The following is a 19,121-nucleotide window of genomic DNA, read 5'->3' on the forward strand; positions in this document are numbered from 1 at the left end:
ACGCAGTCGAACAATCGCAGTCCCAGTGTCGCGTACAGTCAGCGACATGCTGGCAAAGTCAGTCAGTTGGGTGAGTGAGGTAGCATATTGAGCTTGTCAACATGACAAGGGGAGCGGAACCGCGGCACAGGGGCACGGGCACGGGCACGGGCACGGGCACGGGCACGGGTACATTGAATCGGTAGCGGGTGCGTAAAGTGATTCTCGATAGAAGCAAATGTATGCAAAATAAATGCACACAGATACGAGTACACACACACACACACACTTGTACAATCCCTCCAAGGTGCCACCTCCTGAAGAGCTGGAGAGACTTGTTGAGCTGCAGCCCCCGTTACTCACTCTCATCTATGGCATCGCGCTCCGTTCCTTTTGTTGTATGTACAGCGTACTCGTGCCAGTAAGAAATTGCAATTGCTTTGCGCAAACTGACATTGACAGCCTCTGGCATGGAATGGGGGGCAGGGCTGTGGCTGGCCTGCCACTCTGTTCCCCATCAATTTGAATGACATTCACAAACAGCTAGCATACAAAAAGAAAGATGTACATATATACTATACATACATATAGTATATATGTGTGTGTGTGTGTGTGTGTGTGTGTGTCCACAAAACGAAAAAGAAATTGTGACATTTGTATAGAAATAGTTTTGCAGTTGTAGCAAATAGTTGTGCAGACATTTTTTGATTGCCGCATACCTTAAGGGGTTCGGTTCGTTCGAGGCAGTCAACTAGAATGGATGCCAGAGCAATTCCGAGCAAGGAATAAAAGTGAAATATTGTTCCGGTCAGAGTTTTAGCGTTCCTCTGGTGGGGCTTTAAAATTTTAATAAGTTAGCCGGCGATTCTCTTCATTATCTAATAGCAGAAATACTCGTATAGGTATATGTATGTGTGTATATTTTTTTGCATCCTCGACTTTCCATGTCCTCGTTCTCGACGCCATCTTCCACATGAGCTGGCATCCGTTGCTTGTGCATTTGCAGCATTTTGCAAAAGGTTAATTTTCCAGTTATCAAATAAAAGGCCAGGCGTAGCCATGGCAGCAGCAGCAGCAGCAGCAGCAGCAGCTGGCTGTTGGATACACATGCTTGGCAAATAGTTTTGACAGGCATCGAGAGAGAGAGTGAGAGAGATGCCATGAGGGGGGGACGTACGAGCATTTTCCACAGCATTTTTCTTGTAACAAGTTTAGCTCTAGCCAGCCCTGGCATGCCATGCCCCTCAGTGCTCTAGGAAAGAGAGAAATTTCTGGCAGAACTCGTTTTGCATTTTAGCATTTTGCTTGGCTGCTTTGGGGCCAACATTTTTATTTAATTTGCATATACGTATATTAATTTTAATTCGAAAACATTAGGCTAGGAAATCATCTTAGGGTTAGGATTTTCATTTTGAATTTAATTCTTCTTCTCGGTTAGATTGTAGATTTGCTTGGCAACATCCGACAGTTGGACATCAATGGCCTTGGTGTCGTCGTACAGCGAGGGTGCCTCGCCCAGGATCACAAAGGTCCCGACCAGCGAAGCGATCATGAAGAGCCACAGGAATAGCCGATCCATGACCATGGCCACAAAGCCCCAGTCCTGATCCTCCTGCAAAACCGGGATAATTGAAAGAAGAAACATTTTAGTCAGAGCGAACAGAATGAAGTATAGCAGCTAATTGAGCTTTGAGCCCACACTTTGAGCGATTGGCTTTCATTAGGCACTCGGCTTAATCTACTTATGCCCGGCCTCAGTTTTCGGTTATCAATCAAAAGGCGAAATCGAAGTGGAGCCGAGCCGAACAAAAAATAAATGGGGGAAAAACCAGACCAAAGCAAAGAAGCAAAAAAAAAGAGAGTGAAAAGCAGAGCAATCGCACAACAAAGAACATTTTCGGGTTGTTTGATTGAAACGTTTTGCTGAGCTCCCCACTGCTCGATGAAGAGATGAAGTGGGGAATGTGGCAGTGTGGCAGCAATGAGAGATGAGGGCTCTACTGGAAGTTACTGGCTACTGCGCCAATTGCCAGTCAATTGAACAAAAGCAATTAAAAGTGGATTTGCCGTAGCGTCCGTGCCGTGCCGTGCCGTGCGGTCTTAAAGTGCAAATATGAGAAAAAGCTTAAATAAGTCGACAAAAGAAAAGCTAGTCCCTGCCAAGGATCAGAGACACTGATGGTCCAGACAGGGAAAAGCGATTTTTGTGGTTTTCTTTCTCCAGCTCCAGCATTGGACTGAGCCTGAGCCTGTGCCTGAGCCTGGATCCTGGAGCCTGGATCCTGGAGCCTGCGACCCGACAAACGGAATTTCCAATTAAAAATTCAATCTACTGTGGACTCACCGCATTGAACTCGTCCTGCCGCTGCATGTGATGCTGTATGAACATGACGTTGTGGATGGCCTTCTCCAGCTCGAAAGGATACTTTTTGCGTGCCGCCACATCGCTCAAAGAGTCGTCCAAGCCGGACAGCACCGATGGCAGTCCGTTGTAGCCGCTCAGTGTGCTCAAGCCGCCACCCAGGGCGCCCACCAGGCCGCTGAATCTGTAAACGAGAGACAACATGCTCTCCCTCAGTCATAAGGACCATGATAGGTGCGAGATGTGTGTGTGCGCGAGGGCTGCCTGAAGGGATTATCTGTACCCAACTCTTTTTTCATGCCCCCTGTCTGCAATTTCAAGCCTTCTGGGGCAACCCTCGCAAAGGGATTGTCTGATTGGAAGACATCTTACCTGTTGGTGGCCGTGGTAACATGCATGCCATTGCAGCCCCCCACCCCGGCACGGCCTTGCATGCGTCGTATGGAGTCCGGACTGGAGCCGCCCGAGTTCATTTGCATCTCATCCATCAGGGCCTGGCCAAACTTGGACTTGCTGAACTTCAGGCCGTAATTGATCTTATTAGCGGCCAGATCACGCAGCAAATCCTTGGGGACACGCATCAGCAGGAGCTTCGGCAGCCGCTTGATGAAGAAGGCCCGTATCCAGGGCCGCATCTTGTGGGTGCTCGGCTTCCGATAATGTATATTGAGTATTATGATGGTGATGACGACGCTCAGCCCCACCAGCAACATGGTGAAGAGCAGGTATTTGCCCAGCAGCGGCAGGGCCAGCGACGTTGAGGGTATAATCTCAGATATGAGCAGGAAGAACATGGTCTGCGACAGCAGAATGCTGATGCAGAGGGCAATTTTTTCCCCAGAGTCCGCGGGCAGATAGAAAACGAGGACCGACAGGTAAGAGATACCCACGCATGGAATGATCAGGTTAACCGTGTAGAACAGAGTCTTCCGTCTCAGGGTGATGTTGAAGAAGATATCTGGAACAGTCCAAGCCGAATACCAGCAGCAGCCGCATATACATAGATATACAGGGAGAGGGAGATTTTTGGTGGGGGAGGAAAACAATTGTGAGGGATGAGTTTGGGTAGAGCTTTCGCGTAATTTGATTGTCGGCGATTGTAAACTTTAAACTCCACAAAACTCACCCGGATACGGTTCGGCGCAGCACGGATAGTACTTCTCATGCCGCTCCGCCGGCACACCCAATATATCCCACTCCACACTGGGATAATATTCGCGTAAATCAATGCCAATCTCCACTTTGTTGTCCTTGTCGTTCTTCTGGCTGATGTGCTTCAAATCGATCTGCAATATGAGAAATGCCCCACGTTGATGGAGCCGTTAAAGTCCAACCATCGCCACAGCGTTCTACAGCGTCAAAGGCACTTAAAGCCAACGGGCGTGACATCTTCATTCCCGTTCCCCGAGTCATCGCTGAGGCGTTCTTGGCTGCTCCTTGAGTCCCAGGCTCAAGTGCAGTCGTTAAAAGAGTAGCAAAATTTAAATGCGTTGACAAACGCTCCGCTATCACCCTGGTATTGTGGCCCCAGGCTCAACCTGACCCACCGGAGGGTCAGCGGAAGCGGAAGTGGAAGTGGAAGGAGCTGGCTTTGGCTGGCTGCGAGTCGCACTTTGGCTTAATTTATGGTCGCGCATTTTTATGACAGCGACACACAGATGAGAGCTCGAGTCTATGTGTGTGAGTCTCTCTCTTAGTAAATTTATGTGTAGGTATGTGTGTTTGTGCGGGCATAACGGTTAGACAAGTTTCAATTACACTTTTACAATTTCTCACATTTTAATCTGGAGAGACGCCGTTGCCGACGCCTTTTCGATGTTCTCACGGCATCTTAGGCGTGTAAGTCTTGGGCTCTGCTTCCCTGATAAATGGTTGCCCATAAATCGCATGCCACGCCCATTTATCTAGGAGCCAGAGCCATGTCGAGCACGTAGAGGACGTAGGGGAAGAGAAGGAGGAGGATAGGCCATCACTTACCTGATCACCATCATAGGTCCAGGAGCCGAATTTCATAAAGCACGTTTGCTGATCGAAGGGAAAGTAGCGGACATCAATCTCGCAGCTGGATTTGAAGATGGCAGGCGGTGTCCACACCACTTTGCCTGTATAATGGAGTATGGCCTTGGTCATGGTGGTTACCACATACTCCCCGTCGGCACTGGAATCGCATGGGGAACAGAGAATGAGGATAATGACAGTAATAGACACTCGGGGACACTGGCGGCTGGGGTCACTCACTTGTTGTAGAGGACAATGTCGGGTAGCCAGATGTGCTCAGAGGGCACATAAAGCTCGGTAACTCCGCCATATTCCGAGGGATCCCACTTGAATTTATGATCCTGCCATTCATGCTCTAACCAGACGTTGGTCGTTAGAATTTGATCTTTCAGATTCTGCAAAAATTAAGCCCACACTCTCAACTCGCATTCTACAAGCCAAACGAGAAACAAACGAAAAAAGGAGTGCAGTCGTCAGGGACTAAGGCCCAGTCATGCATCAAGGGGGATTTGCATTTTAATTTATTTATTTTTTTCCGTGTGTTCTCTCTATATCATTTGCACATCTCCTGCCAGCCTCTCGTCCCCTGGCTAATGTGCTTTTTGCTGTCAGCTTACGCTTTCGCTTCCTTTCCTTTTTGGCTTGTTTTATTACCTTTTAAGCCTTTTGGTGGCGGTCCCCCCCCCCCATCAAGAGCCACCCATTGGCTGCCATGCAGCCCGGAATTGCAGTCTGGGCCACCGTCTGACAAATGGCTTCGCAGGGAACTTTAAGCGCAGCGCAGACAACATTATGCTTCAGTCCCCGTTTCACACGATTCCTTGTAATGAAATGATCCAAGAAAATGTTATCAAAATCTACTGTTCCCCGTTCGCACAAGTTTTTGAGAAATGCGGATAATTTATCTGGTGGGGCAGCAGCAGTAACCAGTGCTGACAGGAATAAAGCTGATGTTCAGAATTGAAATATTCAACTTAAATACGGAAAATACCCCCCGACACCCAGCTTCAGCTTCTGGACAACTTAAGAGTGTCATTAGGACTCCTCGTAGATCCGCTTTGGTCGGACCAGACCAGACCAGACCAGACCAGACCAGACCTCGACTCGGCTCATTTGTTGCTGTTTATTGCTTAGCATATTTTATTTACGATCCGAAGAAAGTTTTTGCCAAGTTTGTGCTCTGTTTTTTTCTAGCAGCAAATGTAGCGCAACGATGCCTCGTAGGATGGATGAGGGTGTTTGGATTAATTAAAAATTCTGTCAGTGCCAGAGGGTCAACTTTTGGCAATTGCACTAATTAATTCCCCTCTCCCCCCCTGGATGTTAATTTACTCACCAAATCTATCAGTTGCGACAGCCGCAGACCCAGCTTGACCAGCACCGTGTCCGTGTTGTTGCTGACGGGTCGTATGAGGCGATTGTAGTTGCTCAGAAGATCATCATAGAGCCGCTTGGCGTCCGGATTGGCCTGGACTGTCTCGCAGAGCAGTAGGAAGACGACCAGCAGGCAGAGCAGCTTGCAGTGCTGCCACATGGCCGAGAGCATGGGAGCCAGATGATGTGGGCGTGAGCAGCGGGCCATGACGTCACACGCCGCCGCCTCCTTTTCGAAGTAGAAGGCCTTGACGGCTGCCGGTGTTTTACGGCAATTGATACAGCACGCGCACACAGGTTTTTGTTTACCTTTTTGGCTGTTGCCTCAATCTCTGGATGCTCCGGACGACGGCTCTGACGCAGTTCCGAGCGACGCGCGACACCGAGAAGAGCGAGTAATTTTTTGCTTTTAGCACATGAGCTAAAAGCCTTTACAAGTCTCCAAGTCTCGAGAAAGATACAGCCACTGCCTGCCGCTGCTGCTGTCGCTGCTGTCGCTGCTGCTGCCGCTGATTCTGACGTCGGCGCAGACGGTCGGTCCTCAACCGCTCAGAAGCTGAGCCAAAATACTGTTTTGAAGGGGACTGGGAACTGGGAGCTGGGAGCTCTCGTTGCCACAAAAGATGGAGCCAGCTGCAGCGCCCATGCAGCTGATTTTTGTATGTTGTTGGACCGGCAAATGGGACAGCCGCCGAAATATTTTAGGCTACAAAAATTTCCAAAAATTTTCACCGGAAAAATTCTTGCAAAAATAGATGTAAAATATTTGGAATATTCTAATATATTTTTGGTATGTTTTTTGGTTTTTTTGAGAGGCTTCACTGACTTTCACTGAATTTCGCCAAACTGCTGCAGTCCGGCTGTGTTTGCTCCGTGCTGTCCTGCATAGATATTCACAGGATTCATACTGATGTGCGTATTGTTTTTGTAGCCTTGCAAGGACCTCAGTCGGCTGTCGGCAGCAGCAGCAGTCTCAGTTTTGTAGCTTTGTCGCGCCCAAAAAGTCTCGATTTGTGGCGCCGCAGATGCTGCGCAGCGCCTGCGCCATGCGGTTCACCCTGTTTTCGTGTGCGGCAGGGTCGGGCAGTGAAGAGTCGAGTACGGCTGAGGCTGTAAGCGCCGTTATTCCCTTGGTTACACACAGCATCTAAGCCAAGCCCTAGTCTCTGCTCTCTCTTTGTAGCTTTGCTCTCGGAGAATCTCTCTCTTTGTGGGGTCCAGGTCTCTCTTTGGCTGGTTATCCCCACGACTCCATTACAACTTCAAAAGGAGAACGTTCTCTTTAGCCGTGGATTCTTGTGAGCTCTCTCCCGCAGTTCGTAGGAGCCACAGCCCAAAAAAATTCCCTACAAACACTGAAAAAGTAAACTCCACCAACAACATGCACCCTCCACACCCACATAGAGACACACTCTTGTACACATACCGTTGCACATTTAGCAAACACCCATACGCCCCGGTGGCTCCCCTCATCCTTGGCACATTTCGTTTAACCAGAAACCAAATTTTTCGTAATTGTCAACATTCGTTAAAATCTACGTTAACATGCAGCCAGACCCGGCCACGACACGCACCCCCACCCACCCACACACATACGCACACGACACATGCCCACGCACACTAATGCTCACACCCATACACCTATCAGCACTTGTGCATTTTACATGCTTAACGTTGCACTGCGCTGCCCATCCCCATGCCCATGCCCATGCCCCAGTACCAATACTCCAGGCTGTTGGTTTGGGGTTCGGTTTTGGTTTCGTTTCGTTTCGTTTGGTATTTTGCTACGTCTGTTCACATATGTGTCATATTGCGATTTTGAGTTGTTTCTGTGGTTTTGGTTTTGCCACACCAGCCACACACACACACATGCACCCAGAGCTGGGGCAGACGGACATGCATAGCTGCTCGTTGAATTCTTTCTTTGCCTTTTCCCAGTAATGTGCTCGCTATGTTGACAACTATGTGGCACTGGCAGCTGATATCCCTGGTCCCCCCCCCCCCCATCCTAGGGCTTTGACTACCTTTTCGTTTCGTGCTGTTCTGCAATTTAATTATTGGCATATGATTGAATTGAAGCAGGGTTCGGGTTTTTTGTCGCATCTGTTTTAATTGAAAATTTTCAACTTTTTTACCCCATCAATTATTCGGTTTTCCATTGAAAAGAAAAATCTGCTTCCAATTTGTATTCACTCTGGACACTCTTATGGCTGGAGTTGTTTAAAGAAACTTTTGCCCCAACAACAGTAGCTCTCCAGGACTCGCCCTTCGGGGCGGACCCTGTTTCGGTGTTTTGTGTGTTTTGTGTTTTGTTGGTCAGTGTTGCCGGGTCCCTGGCTGCCATAATGATACATGAACTCTGTCATTTGGTTGGGCCGCCATTGAGCCGCGTGTGTTTTATGGCTTACGGTCATTGAAGGCATTTTAAGCTGCTCTGTGATTGTTTTTTTTTTTTGTCAGATTGGTCACATCAGCGTTTTTACTTCTGGCGGGATTCAATGAGCAATTTGGGTGCCTGCTGCTGCTGCTGCTGTGCTTTGTTGGAGACAACTTTAATCTACTCTATTAGCTGGTTTATTGCTGTTTTTGTGGCCACCCTTTATTTATTGTATCCTTCCTTTGTTTGAGCCTCATTTGAATGATCTGATGATGCTGCCGCTGCCGCCTGCCGCCTGCCGCCTGTTCCTGTTCCTGTTATTGCTTTCATTAGCCAACCTATTCTGTGGGAGTGTTCCAGCAACGTTGAACAACAACGATGGCATAGAATGTGGCTTGTTCCCCATGTTTTATTGCCACTCCCACACTCACAGCCACTCAAATACACTCAAACACACTCGCACACAACAAAGCAATCAAAATTACAGCAACTATCGTTTGCCACAATAGCAAACAACAATTTTTAGCTTGTTTGCAACTCAAACTTTTATTTTGTATTCCCCCCTTTTTTTATTTTTTACTAGTATTTTAGTTTCTCTCTTTTTTTGTTGTATTGTGAAAAGTTTTTGCCCTGATAAATCAACAACCGAAAGGAGTCGGAGTCGAGTCGTGCGAGAATTGACTTTGATATACCCTGGAATCGATTCCTCGTCAATATAGCTACATATATACATATATCCTGTTATTCTCTATATAGTTTTTCCTATGCCATTAAATGTGTTAACTCCCACACAATGAATAAGTTAACAAAACCTTTTCTATGGGAAAGCTCCAGCCAGTGGAGGGCAAAGTTGAGGCCAACACCTGACTGCCTGACTTTTCGACTTTCAACTAGCTTTTGGCTGACCCGGGCTACAGCTACCTAACTACAATGCCACCCACACTTTCAGCTTCACTTCCTGATTGCAAGAAAACTCAATTAAAATTTAAATTTTCGAACGTAAATGACAAAAGTTTCTCAACTATAAATAATCGGCACTCGCTCCACTTGGCCCTGCTCCTGGTTTTTTGGCTTGCCACTTCAAAATCTGACAAAGCCGCGACCAGAGTCAGGCAGCGTCAGAGAACCCTCTCTATCAGATAAATAGAGACCTCCCCCCCACTGTAAAGTGCGTGCGTGGCTGCGTGATCGAAAGTTTTTGTCTATGGCTCGTACAATTTATCCAACTTTTATGGCAACCGCAGCAGCAGCAGCGGCAGCGGCAGCAGCAGCGGTAGCAGCAACAACGAACGCTTCTTCCTGCTTTGGCCAGAAATTAATTGCAAAACTGTTTGGTGTCTCTATATAACCCATCTATGTATATACATAGATACCACTGAAAGTAGATATGTACATAGGTATGTGGGCGATTCTGGTTCTGTGGGTCGTGGCAGGCCAATCACAGTGGCTGTCTGTCTGGTAGCCACTTGAAGAGCATAAAACTGATTGCGAAAATCTGTGCCGCTCAACCCTCTCCCACTCTGTATCTGCAGGGGGGAAACAAAAAATTGGGTGGCACCTCCGCCTCTGCCCCTGGGATAGCCTGCCTACTCCTTTGTTCATCAATTCGGGGGGGCTGCTGCTGCGCTTGTCGGGCCCATTGTTGACACGTTTAAGTGCCGTTTGCTTTTATCAGCACTGTCCACATCGACAAGCGACAACCGACAACCGACAGCCAACAACAGACAACAGACAAGCCGACATCAGACCGATGACTGAGAGGACTGACGGCGACGACGGCGACCTGCATATAACATTTTTATAACATTTTTAATTGTTTTTGTCGACTGTGAATTCCGTGGAAAACGCTGGAAATCGTGCAAGTCCCGACGACCCATCAATTTAATGGCGTTTTCGCGTGGGCCGCCCAACACAAACAACAAAAAAAGGGAACAAGGGAAAGAAAATCAAAGCCAGAGGCGAGAACATTCATTGCGAGCAGTCGGTTAGCAGGCAGGTCCCGGTCCCAGTCTCTGTCCCTGGGTTCTGTTTGGGTTCAGGTCAATTAATGGAGATACCCGTTTTATGACGAGCAGTGACAAGTCGTGTTGAAAATGGAGGCGCATTACACGCCCATTGGTGGCGTGTTTATGGCCCCGTAAAATTGCTGCTCGACATAAAAATGTTGCATAGTTTCTCGAACGCTAAGCGGATGCCATTAATTGCGCATTAGTTTTGTGTGTGTGCGAAATCAAAGTGAAATTTGTTTGCGCTCTGTCACAGCCAACAAGGCGTATGCGCAATCTAATTTGCCAGAGATCTGAGTGCCTGCCACTTGAGCTGCTGATGACATGGTGGTTTGTACTTGAATTGGTGGTTTGGTTGGATATCTTGAATCTCTAACTGCGTATGTGATTACGATTTAAGTTGGCCAGCCACCCAGCTCCACCCAGTCTCCTCCCCAGACGGCAGCCCATCCCAAAAGAAGCTGCAAATAATAATCGTATAACATTATGATTATAATATTTTTGAGCAGCATCAGCAGTGGCAGTGGCAGCCACGCCCTGCAGCTTAGCCACACGTAAACGCCCACTCAGTTCGACTAGAGAAAGCGAAGGATAACTTGAAAGAGAGAGAGAGAGAGAGAGAGAGAGTTATTTGGACGAGTGCGAGTGACGTAGAGTCATCAGGCTTCTGACTTAAGAACTTTCCACGGACAAGTTTCAATGTCCTGCCGCTTTGTGCACGGGCCGCGAAGGCGCTTTACTATGAATACTTTGTCAAGTTTTTGCCTTTGGAGCGGACCGGCTCATTGTCGGTTGTCATCATCAGCATTTCTCCTCTTCCTGCGGGCCAGCCACTTTTCTTGACTTCGGGAGTGCGATTTGCCAAAGTCAGTGGAAAACATGCAAAATAAATTAACTGTTACAAATGTGGGCGTGGGGTGTGTGGGCGTGGCTAATCGGGCAACTGCACAAAGACGTAAGCCTCATGGTTTTATGACTGGAAATCAGCCAGGAAGGAGCTTTAACAGAGACCTACTACTAACCATTTGATATCCCTGTTTAAGTTCGTTTGTCACACTTGCTTCATTATCATTATCATCGCTGGGAATGGAAACACCCGAGAACTGTTTAGTTTGCTTCTGCACAAATCCAACAATTTCTTGGTAAATGTTTTGCCAACTTCTTGCAGGACTCAATTTACCCAGCAATCGCCATTCCACTCTCGGCTTTTGTCTTCTCTCCACTGTCTTTGTCGCAGTCTCTCTGTCGCTGCCTCTTTCTCTGTGCTGGCACTGCCGCTTGGCATTTCCTGCTTCCGGTCTGTTGTTAGCAGCACCACGTAGTCGTCTTTATGACTGACCCCCTCCCACTCCCTCATCCAGCAGCAGCATTCCCCACTTTATTATATTATCTTATGCCGTTTGCCTTTTGCCGTTTGCTCTTGAAATATTTGCGCTTCATTAACATAAAAAATTTATACAAATTGACAAAAATCCAAGTAAATGCATAAATCCCTCCCAGATCTCAAAGTTTTAATTGCGCGTCTTGGATTTTATGGATGTCAATATATGCGCAGAAATCTCTTTGCAAATTCATTGTCATCCTCATCAATATGGCGGGGCACGGGCACGGGCACGGCGGCTGAGACATTATTGCGGCCACTCACTTTTATTGTTATTTTGTCAGCGCATTTTGGGGGTGACAGATAGATGGTTTCGAGGCAGGAGTTGGAATTGAGTTGTTGGGGTAGGTACAAACTTGATTGAATGCCATTTGTTTGGCAGGTGGTGCTGCTGCTCCAGTTCCTGTTACCGCTCCTATTCCTGCACGCCTCATCTCTGCCGCGCTACTGTCACCGGTGTGATTTATGTTCGTGCGCTTCTTGACGTCAATTCGGCTTATGAAATAGTCTGTAAATTGGCCCGACATTGATTTCGTCGTCTTCGCTGGCTGTGCGCCATCCATCCATTAGTCATCAGCGTATTGATTGACATATGATAACCACCAGCCGTGGTGGCATTCGCACAAAGCTTTTAGCCTTGCAACAAGCACAAGAACACCCAAAAACAAAGAACCCCTTTCCCCGCATGAACCACAAAATATGCTCCAAATTGCATTCAAGCGTTGACACCCATTAGTCGACAGCAGCAGTAGGATGGGTGGGTGGTGTGGTGTGGGGCGGTAAAGGAACAAAGAGAAAAACTGAAGCGAAGCCCAACAAACGGAAAATGGAAATGTATAAGGGAGTGAGGCATGGGCATGGTAGGAGGTAGAGGGAGATCCAGCAGGGCCTGCACTTGGCATCAATTTTTATATTTTAAGCCACAGGCTGCCTAACACTTGAGTCGTGAGAACAATGCAATGCCCATGCAGCAGCATCTGAATGCGAGATTGCAGAATGCACAAGGGAGAATGCACAGAAGGCACATGATGGCGAAATGCGAGAAATCCCCCGAAAAACGTAAAATGCAAAACGAAAGCAGCAGCAGCAACTCGAGATATCCACCAGTTTGATGTAGTTCTGGGCTAAAAATCCCAAAGACAAAGTCTCTCTCGCTCAACTGCAGGGCGGGCCTGGAAAAGTAACCGAATGAAAATCCGTGCGAAACGCTTTGGAAATTTTAGCAACCAGATTCCGCTCTCTCTCTTCTTCCTGCTGCAACTCCCTCGGCTGCTCCGGCAAGTGCTTGGCATCTGTGCCCTGCTGCTGGATGGGCTCTGGCATCGTCTCCTGCACTGCCTGCCATCGCTTTGTTGCCTTTTGCCTTCCGTGGGGATTTATTAACTAAGTGATCGGATTTGTAACTAATTTCGAGTTGCAAATCAAATCTTGGTCAAAGCTGAGTCACAGCTGGAATTGTTATATACTTAATATTCATTCAAATATCTTGGATTTATTTGGTTTATACAAAAATTTAGTTGAGATTTAGCTTTACTCAAGAAAAAAAGAGGTTGGAAAGGGAATAATATCTGTGAAATTAAGTGATTAAAATAACGGAATTGTAAGCTTATGTGCATATTGTTTTATCCTTTTTAAATGGGGTCTATTCTATAATTAATTTAGAACTATTTTCGAGTTGGATATAGCCATTGCCATATCATGTCTTGTGGATTAAAGCGAGTATTTATTTGACTCCAGTCAGCTTCCCCTTATGAAGTAAGTCTATCACCTGACCAATATGATTGAGATAGCTAAATGATCTCTACCAAGAGTATCTAATTCTCGGCTACCAAGAGTATCTAATTCTCGACTCGTTCGTATCGTTTCGCTCTTTGATTTTGTTTGCTTTGCGCCTGGGTGTCGGAGTGCGTGCTTTTGGCGTTTATGTCAAATGCAGAATTTCCGTTTCATACTTTCTGCACTTGCTGTTTATTGTTTGCCGTCGGTGTACGAGTACTGCGGCTCCGATCCAGCTACATATATAGCCATATAGCCCTAGCTATGTCTATATCTCTCTATATCTATATCTGTATTGTATCTGTGTGTGTGTGTGTGTGTGTGTGTGTGTGTGAGCATTCTGCATAGCTTTGCCTGTGCGTTTGCATCTGTGGGCTGGACTTGTACGAGTATTTTATAACTTGTTGGCTTAACTTCCATAGAGTTTTGTCTGTTTTGTTTGGTTCCCAGCGCAGCCAAGTCCCAGTCCCAGTCCCTCCAAAAGTGCCGAAGTGTTTGTGTCTGTGGTTGCGCTTAGTTTGGCAATTGTTTTCGAAAAATTCCTTAAGCTGCAAAATGTTTGTTATCAAACAATTTTTTTTGTGTCTTTTTCAGGGGTTGGTTGCTGGCTGCCTCCTGCCACGGCTGTTGCCACTGCCAATGCCACAGCCACTGCTGGCTCACTAATGAGAACGATCCCAGAAGGAGTTTCGCTCCTAATTAGTTAGATTTTAATAGGTGCAGTTTCGCAGCAGTTATCTCGAGTGCTCTGAAATAATTGAAACTACTGTGCTGCGAGAGACGAAATGATTTGCATAAGGGTGGGGCAGGAGCACTATCAGCCACAATTTATGAATTCTTTAGCCGTCCTGCATACGTGCACATATATCAGAAAATAATAGAAAATCCTTTCATACCCTTCTCTACCTGGCAAATACTGCTGTCTTCTGACAGAGAATAGCAGAGCATTTCGATTATCAAGTTTTTGGCCATATCAATATTTGGACAAGCGTTTGAAATTGATAATTGAAAAGTGTGCGGCCAACGATACGTATGAGTAATGTGCAGAGAGGAGACCATTGTTTGAGACGCCGCACTAGTTATGTGGGAGTGTGTGTGTGTTAAAGGATTTCCGTATACCGTATCTGAAATGAAAATCAAATACCAAGTGGAAAGCGAATTGAGTGAGAGGATGGGTGGGGCGTAAGGCCAGGGCACAGGCAGAACAGAATTAATTTGTGTGCAAATATTTTAGTATATTTTTGGGTTTTTAAAAGGATCTCTTCTCCCTCTCTCTTTTTCTCTGAGTGTGTGCTGCTGGCAATTTCAATTTCTTTTCGAACGTAATGCTTCAACAATTCGCCACGCCAGAGGGCACTCACGTGCCCGGTCGGTCTGCTGATTAAGGTGGATTGCAGGCCAGCAACATGCATTTTTTGTGCAACAGAAACGGCACAGGGTAGAGGCACAGGCAGAGGCAGAGGCAATGCAGCGTGTCCTTGCTGGCTTCCATGAGGTAAAACGTTAAATTGTATTAGCCTAAAACATTTCATTACCTCAGCCTCAGTCCAACTCAAGCAATCAGCCTGGAATAGCATTGGGAGATTTTCTCCAAAAGAGAAAGAGATCCAGAAGCGGCTGGGAGAGGAGGGTGGGAAGGCCCGTAGCATGCTTTTCGGTGTTACTTGCCCCTGGCGTGTGCAGCTAATAAAAATGAAAATATTATGCAACAAGTAACCAAAAGTATACAGCCCTCAATGGCTCCCAGGCAGACAGCACCGAGTGGCGCTTTATTAGCTGACCCATCTCGTCCTCGTGCTGCTCCTGCTGCTCCTTTTCTCACATCCATCCTTCCGCCCACTCATAATCCCGTGTAAAATTGTTTTCAAACTGCAGAGTGCATTTCGTGTAGCTGCCGCTGCTGCTGCAGGGCAGGCATTGGACTGCTTGTTCCTTCTTTTGTTGGTCAGGTCCAAAGAACACACACAGACACACCCGCAAACGAAACGGGGGAAAAAAGCAGACACGAGTGTGTGTGCCAAAACATAGAAATAATTTCAATCATGGCACAGTAATTCCCCAGAACACTTTCCAGCACCTTCAACAGCCAAACGAGACCCGAGCGCCAGCTCTAACATCAGTCCGCCGGGTCGTAGACTCTTAAAGATGCAGAAATGAATGCCGCAGCAGCAAGCACTTGGATTCTGGTCTCATTTAATTGCAAGAGTGCTGCTGCTACAGCTTGTAGCTCAAGTAGATGAACAGAAAGAAACTAAACATACATATATAGAGTAGATTAAAGTGGCTATTCAGGTGCTGTACTTAAGAGGAAGTATTCAGCTAAGGAAAATGTGAATAGGTGGGCGAGAAAATGAATTGTTGCTGAATGAAGTGCAAGCAGCAGATAGCAATTCATGCATAGATTTAAATAAATAGGAACATTAAAGAATATCTCCAATTTAAGTCAAGATTCGATTGCACTTTCGGAGGCATTGATAAAGCGAAAACATTTTACAAGAGTGTTCATATCCATTTTGGTTCCCCAATTCAGATAGTGGTTCAGAGATCTCTTTGTGCTGTTTGTGATTATATATAGTTTAGTCTACTCTACTGTTTGGGAAAGCCTTTCATGTACATGTAACGGGTGTAACGAGCATTTTTATTTTATTTAATAACTCCCTTGTTCAGGACTCCTCTCAGGACTCTTCTGCCTAGGAATCTGTGTTAGGCAATAACTAATTTGCTGTATTGAGTGCACACAAACTTATTTCCACTAAATAAATTTTAATTTGCTTGAAGAAGGCACAGGACTGTTCATGCATGCTCGAATTCCTATACAGCTACAAAAAAGGACCAAGTGAACAGTGGATGGTTCGGGGACAGGGTAGAGGATATGCCAACACTCGCTATTTATGAGTTAATCAACCATGAACTTTAAAGCCCTCGCTCTGAAATGCAAAAAGGACACCAAAGCCACGGCACAGCAACCGCACTCCAGACCCGATAATGAATTTGCATTTTCTACAGCTACTAGAGGCATTTTCCGGCTGTTGTGTCGGGCTCTGTTCATGCACATGACCACGGACCAACCGAACGACCGAACGACCGTCCGACCGTTCGACCGGCAAACAAAATAACACAGAACAAAGCAAAACAAATGAAAACCAATTAAAATTTAATGATTATGCAGTTCGCATAGAAGAGCAGCATTTTCCACACTTCAATGGTAACACCAAGGTTTTTGTTGATTGTAATGAATTTTTGCTCTATTATACAAAACCAAGCATCTGTCTGTCTGGCCCTAAGCTTTATGTTGGATCCTGTTCGCTTCCAAGTTTTAATTGCAAGCTTAATTCCGCATGAAATACTCGTACCCCAAAACATAATTTAATTATCTGTCAATCTTTTAACCAATGATTAAAAATTGCTATCCACTTTCCCCACGTGGACGCGCCCTTCGTCGTGGAGAACCACCTTTTGCATTGGCATATTGTGTACAGTGAATACCTCATAAAGCAAGAGGAAACGATTCAGAGACAAACAGGAAATCAAACGCAAACCACAGCTGAAAGGCAATACCGAGCCGCGGAAATACGAAATACCCAAGATGGAGCGACAACAACGGACACTGCCGGAGAAGAGCAGAGTGGATTGGAGAAGCGGAATGAAGAAGTATAAGAATAAGTAACTGTAGCTGTAGCTGGTGGCCACGGGTTGATGACAAGCAGATTACGTTTCCGTTGCCGTTGACAACCGAAACCGAAACCGGAAGCGAATGAGTAGCGTATAAATGTATTTATAATACAGAGTGAAAATATGTCCCCGAACCCAGTCCGCCAGTCCCCCAGTCCGAACTTTCCGACTTGAAAAGTATGCTACTTAAACCAACCCAGACGCACACACACATACACATACACAGACGCAGACGCATACATGGACGCATGGTTGGAGGAAAAATTGCAAATTAGCAATTGCTTATGTGAAAGTGAAATGAACGGAAACGGAGGCCCCCAATGGCCGTAAAAGGGACAGCGAGCAGTGTAAACAGAGCATTTGTAGAGCCACTACAAAAAATAGAGCAAAGAGAAGAAAAAATGGATGGGATGAAGGCCAAGTGTAAATGCGGCCATCAATTAGGGGGCGGGGCAGATCGATGCTTGGCTGGATTTGCTATTTATATACATCAAAGTACGGGCCGGGCCTCACTCGCAGCGGTTCATTTGGCCCGAGGCGAGGCCCTCAAACGGGTATAGAGTATCTGATGTTCGCCTTAGCAGAGGGTACCGCTCGTTTGTCTATTTTTCCCTACTTACAGCCAATTTAAAGTGCAAGTTTAGAGTGGCCAGGCCAGGCCAGGCCAGCCAGATCGGGCCTGTTGAGGTCTTCCCAGATACGAGTATGTGTGACCGGAAGAAGCGGCCAACAAGCAAGGCTTAGGGCCTAACCCAGGCCCAAGAACTCAAGTAGCTATTGACAGCACACCCTCGCACACATCTGTATGTGTGTGTGTGTACACGAAAGTACGAAAGTATGCATGTCACTGTGGTTGAGGGTAGGAAATGAGTTTCAAAGTGCTTAAAAGTGCCTGCTGCTGCCGTTTGGCTTTCAGTGCGCTGGCCCGGAGTGTCAGCGTTGCGCTACATTAGATTAAACAGCTTAAGAAGCCAACCAGGAATACCAGGACATAGCAAGCAGAACAGAGCACCAGCAGCAGCAACCGAAATTCATGGTTTAAGCTGGCGACGTGGCGTATGAGCAATGTCGCCCTCTGACTTTGCTTTTCCCCTGACTCTGGGACTGGGATGCTGATGCGGTCTTCTTGTGCGATGTGGCAGAAAAATTAGTGACCCTGAATTAAATTGTCATTATTTTCAACTCACTCGAAAAGATGCGCAAAATACACACACACAAACACAGATACACACTCGCATTCACACACGCATGAGTGTTAGTATTTTGAGGGCCTGCTGAAAAGCGGATTTAATATGAAAATTCCGCATTACGAGTTGTTTGTCGTTTCGCTTTGTGTACTCCACATACACATATGTATGCACAGGCAATCGCCTGCATGTGTGTGTGCTGGTATCTGTGTGAGTTTTGCGATTGAAATTCAATTACTTGTGTCCCTTTTTGCTGCCGCCCCAAAAGTGGAAAAAAAACCCATACCGAGAGGGCTGCAAAACTTTTTCGCCCACAAAAAAGTCGCCATATTCAGGGCTCGATGTGTCCGTGCGTGTGTGTATCTGTGAGCTTTATATCTGCTAAATGTCATCTCGCCAGAGCTACAGCATAACTTTGAACAACTGTCAACGGGGGTCAGCGGGTGGCAACATGGAGAGATCCAGAGCAGCCAGCCATACGTACATGCCCTTTGAGGTTGGTTAACTGTCTCATGCGTGGTCCGACGTTTACAGTTTGAGCTTTAGCTTGCCTCTGTGTGTATACACTTGTGTGTGACTGTAATCTAGGCAGAGGCTACCGAAAAATACACAAAAAAAGAAACTATCAGCCATCAGGCCATTCTCTTACAGAACGAAAACGAGAACACACCGAGAGACATTCGCAAACATGACACATGAAGTTATTGCCTCTCGTCTGGCAATCACATAAATCAAACTTTTGTCTTGCAGGTGGCAAGAGGTCGTCCTGTACCATTCCCCAGATAGGATCAGGCAGGGACAGCGGCTGGACCATGATATTTTCTGGAGCTGCTTATGAGTTTATTATGCCACACATAAATTGAGATTTTATTTATATTTTGTCTGTACATTTTAATAATTTGTGGGTTTGTGAAGAGTACCATTTTGACCTTCATTCAAATCAAATTACTCGTAAATTTAATAAAGTTAAATACGATTAACCAATCATTTAATGGAGAGCACTTGTAAT

At 46.4% G+C, this 19,121-nt stretch overlaps 1 protein-coding gene across 1 annotated transcript; it reads right to left on the minus strand.

Annotated features, from left to right (window-relative positions):
- Positions 1-1,274: 1,274 nt before the first annotated feature.
- LOC108156059 (acetylcholine receptor subunit alpha-like 2) lies at positions 1,275-6,596 on the minus strand. The gene is made up of 8 exons (XM_017287342.2): positions 6,540-6,596; positions 5,676-6,455; positions 4,580-4,734; positions 4,319-4,499; positions 3,468-3,627; positions 2,714-3,299; positions 2,324-2,525; positions 1,275-1,591 (listed from the first exon to the last, which is right to left on the minus strand). Exons 2-8 carry the CDS (start codon positions 5,919-5,921, stop codon positions 1,397-1,399), a joined length of 1,725 nt encoding a protein of 574 aa, XP_017142831.1. The 5' UTR covers positions 5,922-6,455; positions 6,540-6,596; the 3' UTR covers positions 1,275-1,396.
- Between the last annotated feature and the right edge of the window lie 12,525 nt (positions 6,597-19,121).

Source organism: Drosophila miranda, chromosome 2 (genome assembly GCF_003369915.1).
Source record: "Drosophila miranda strain MSH22 chromosome 2, D.miranda_PacBio2.1, whole genome shotgun sequence".
In the NCBI taxonomy this organism is placed as follows: Eukaryota; Metazoa; Arthropoda; class Insecta; order Diptera; family Drosophilidae; genus Drosophila; species Drosophila miranda.

What these genes read in the sequence shown, in the direction of transcription:
- LOC108156059 (XM_017287342.2), bottom strand. Translation starts at nt 5,921, where the DNA reads ATGGCCCGCTGCTCACGCCCACATCATCTGGCTCCCATGCTCTCGGCC. An exon ending in TGTCGCAACTGATAGATTTG is followed by an intron (nt 4,735 to 5,675) that starts GTGAGTAAATTA and finishes TAATTTTTGCAG; the next exon opens with AATCTGAAAGATCAAATTCT. An exon ending in GGCAGGACGAGTTCAATGCG is followed by an intron (nt 1,592 to 2,323) that starts GTGAGTCCACAG and finishes CCGGTTTTGCAG; the next exon opens with GAGGATCAGGACTGGGGCTT.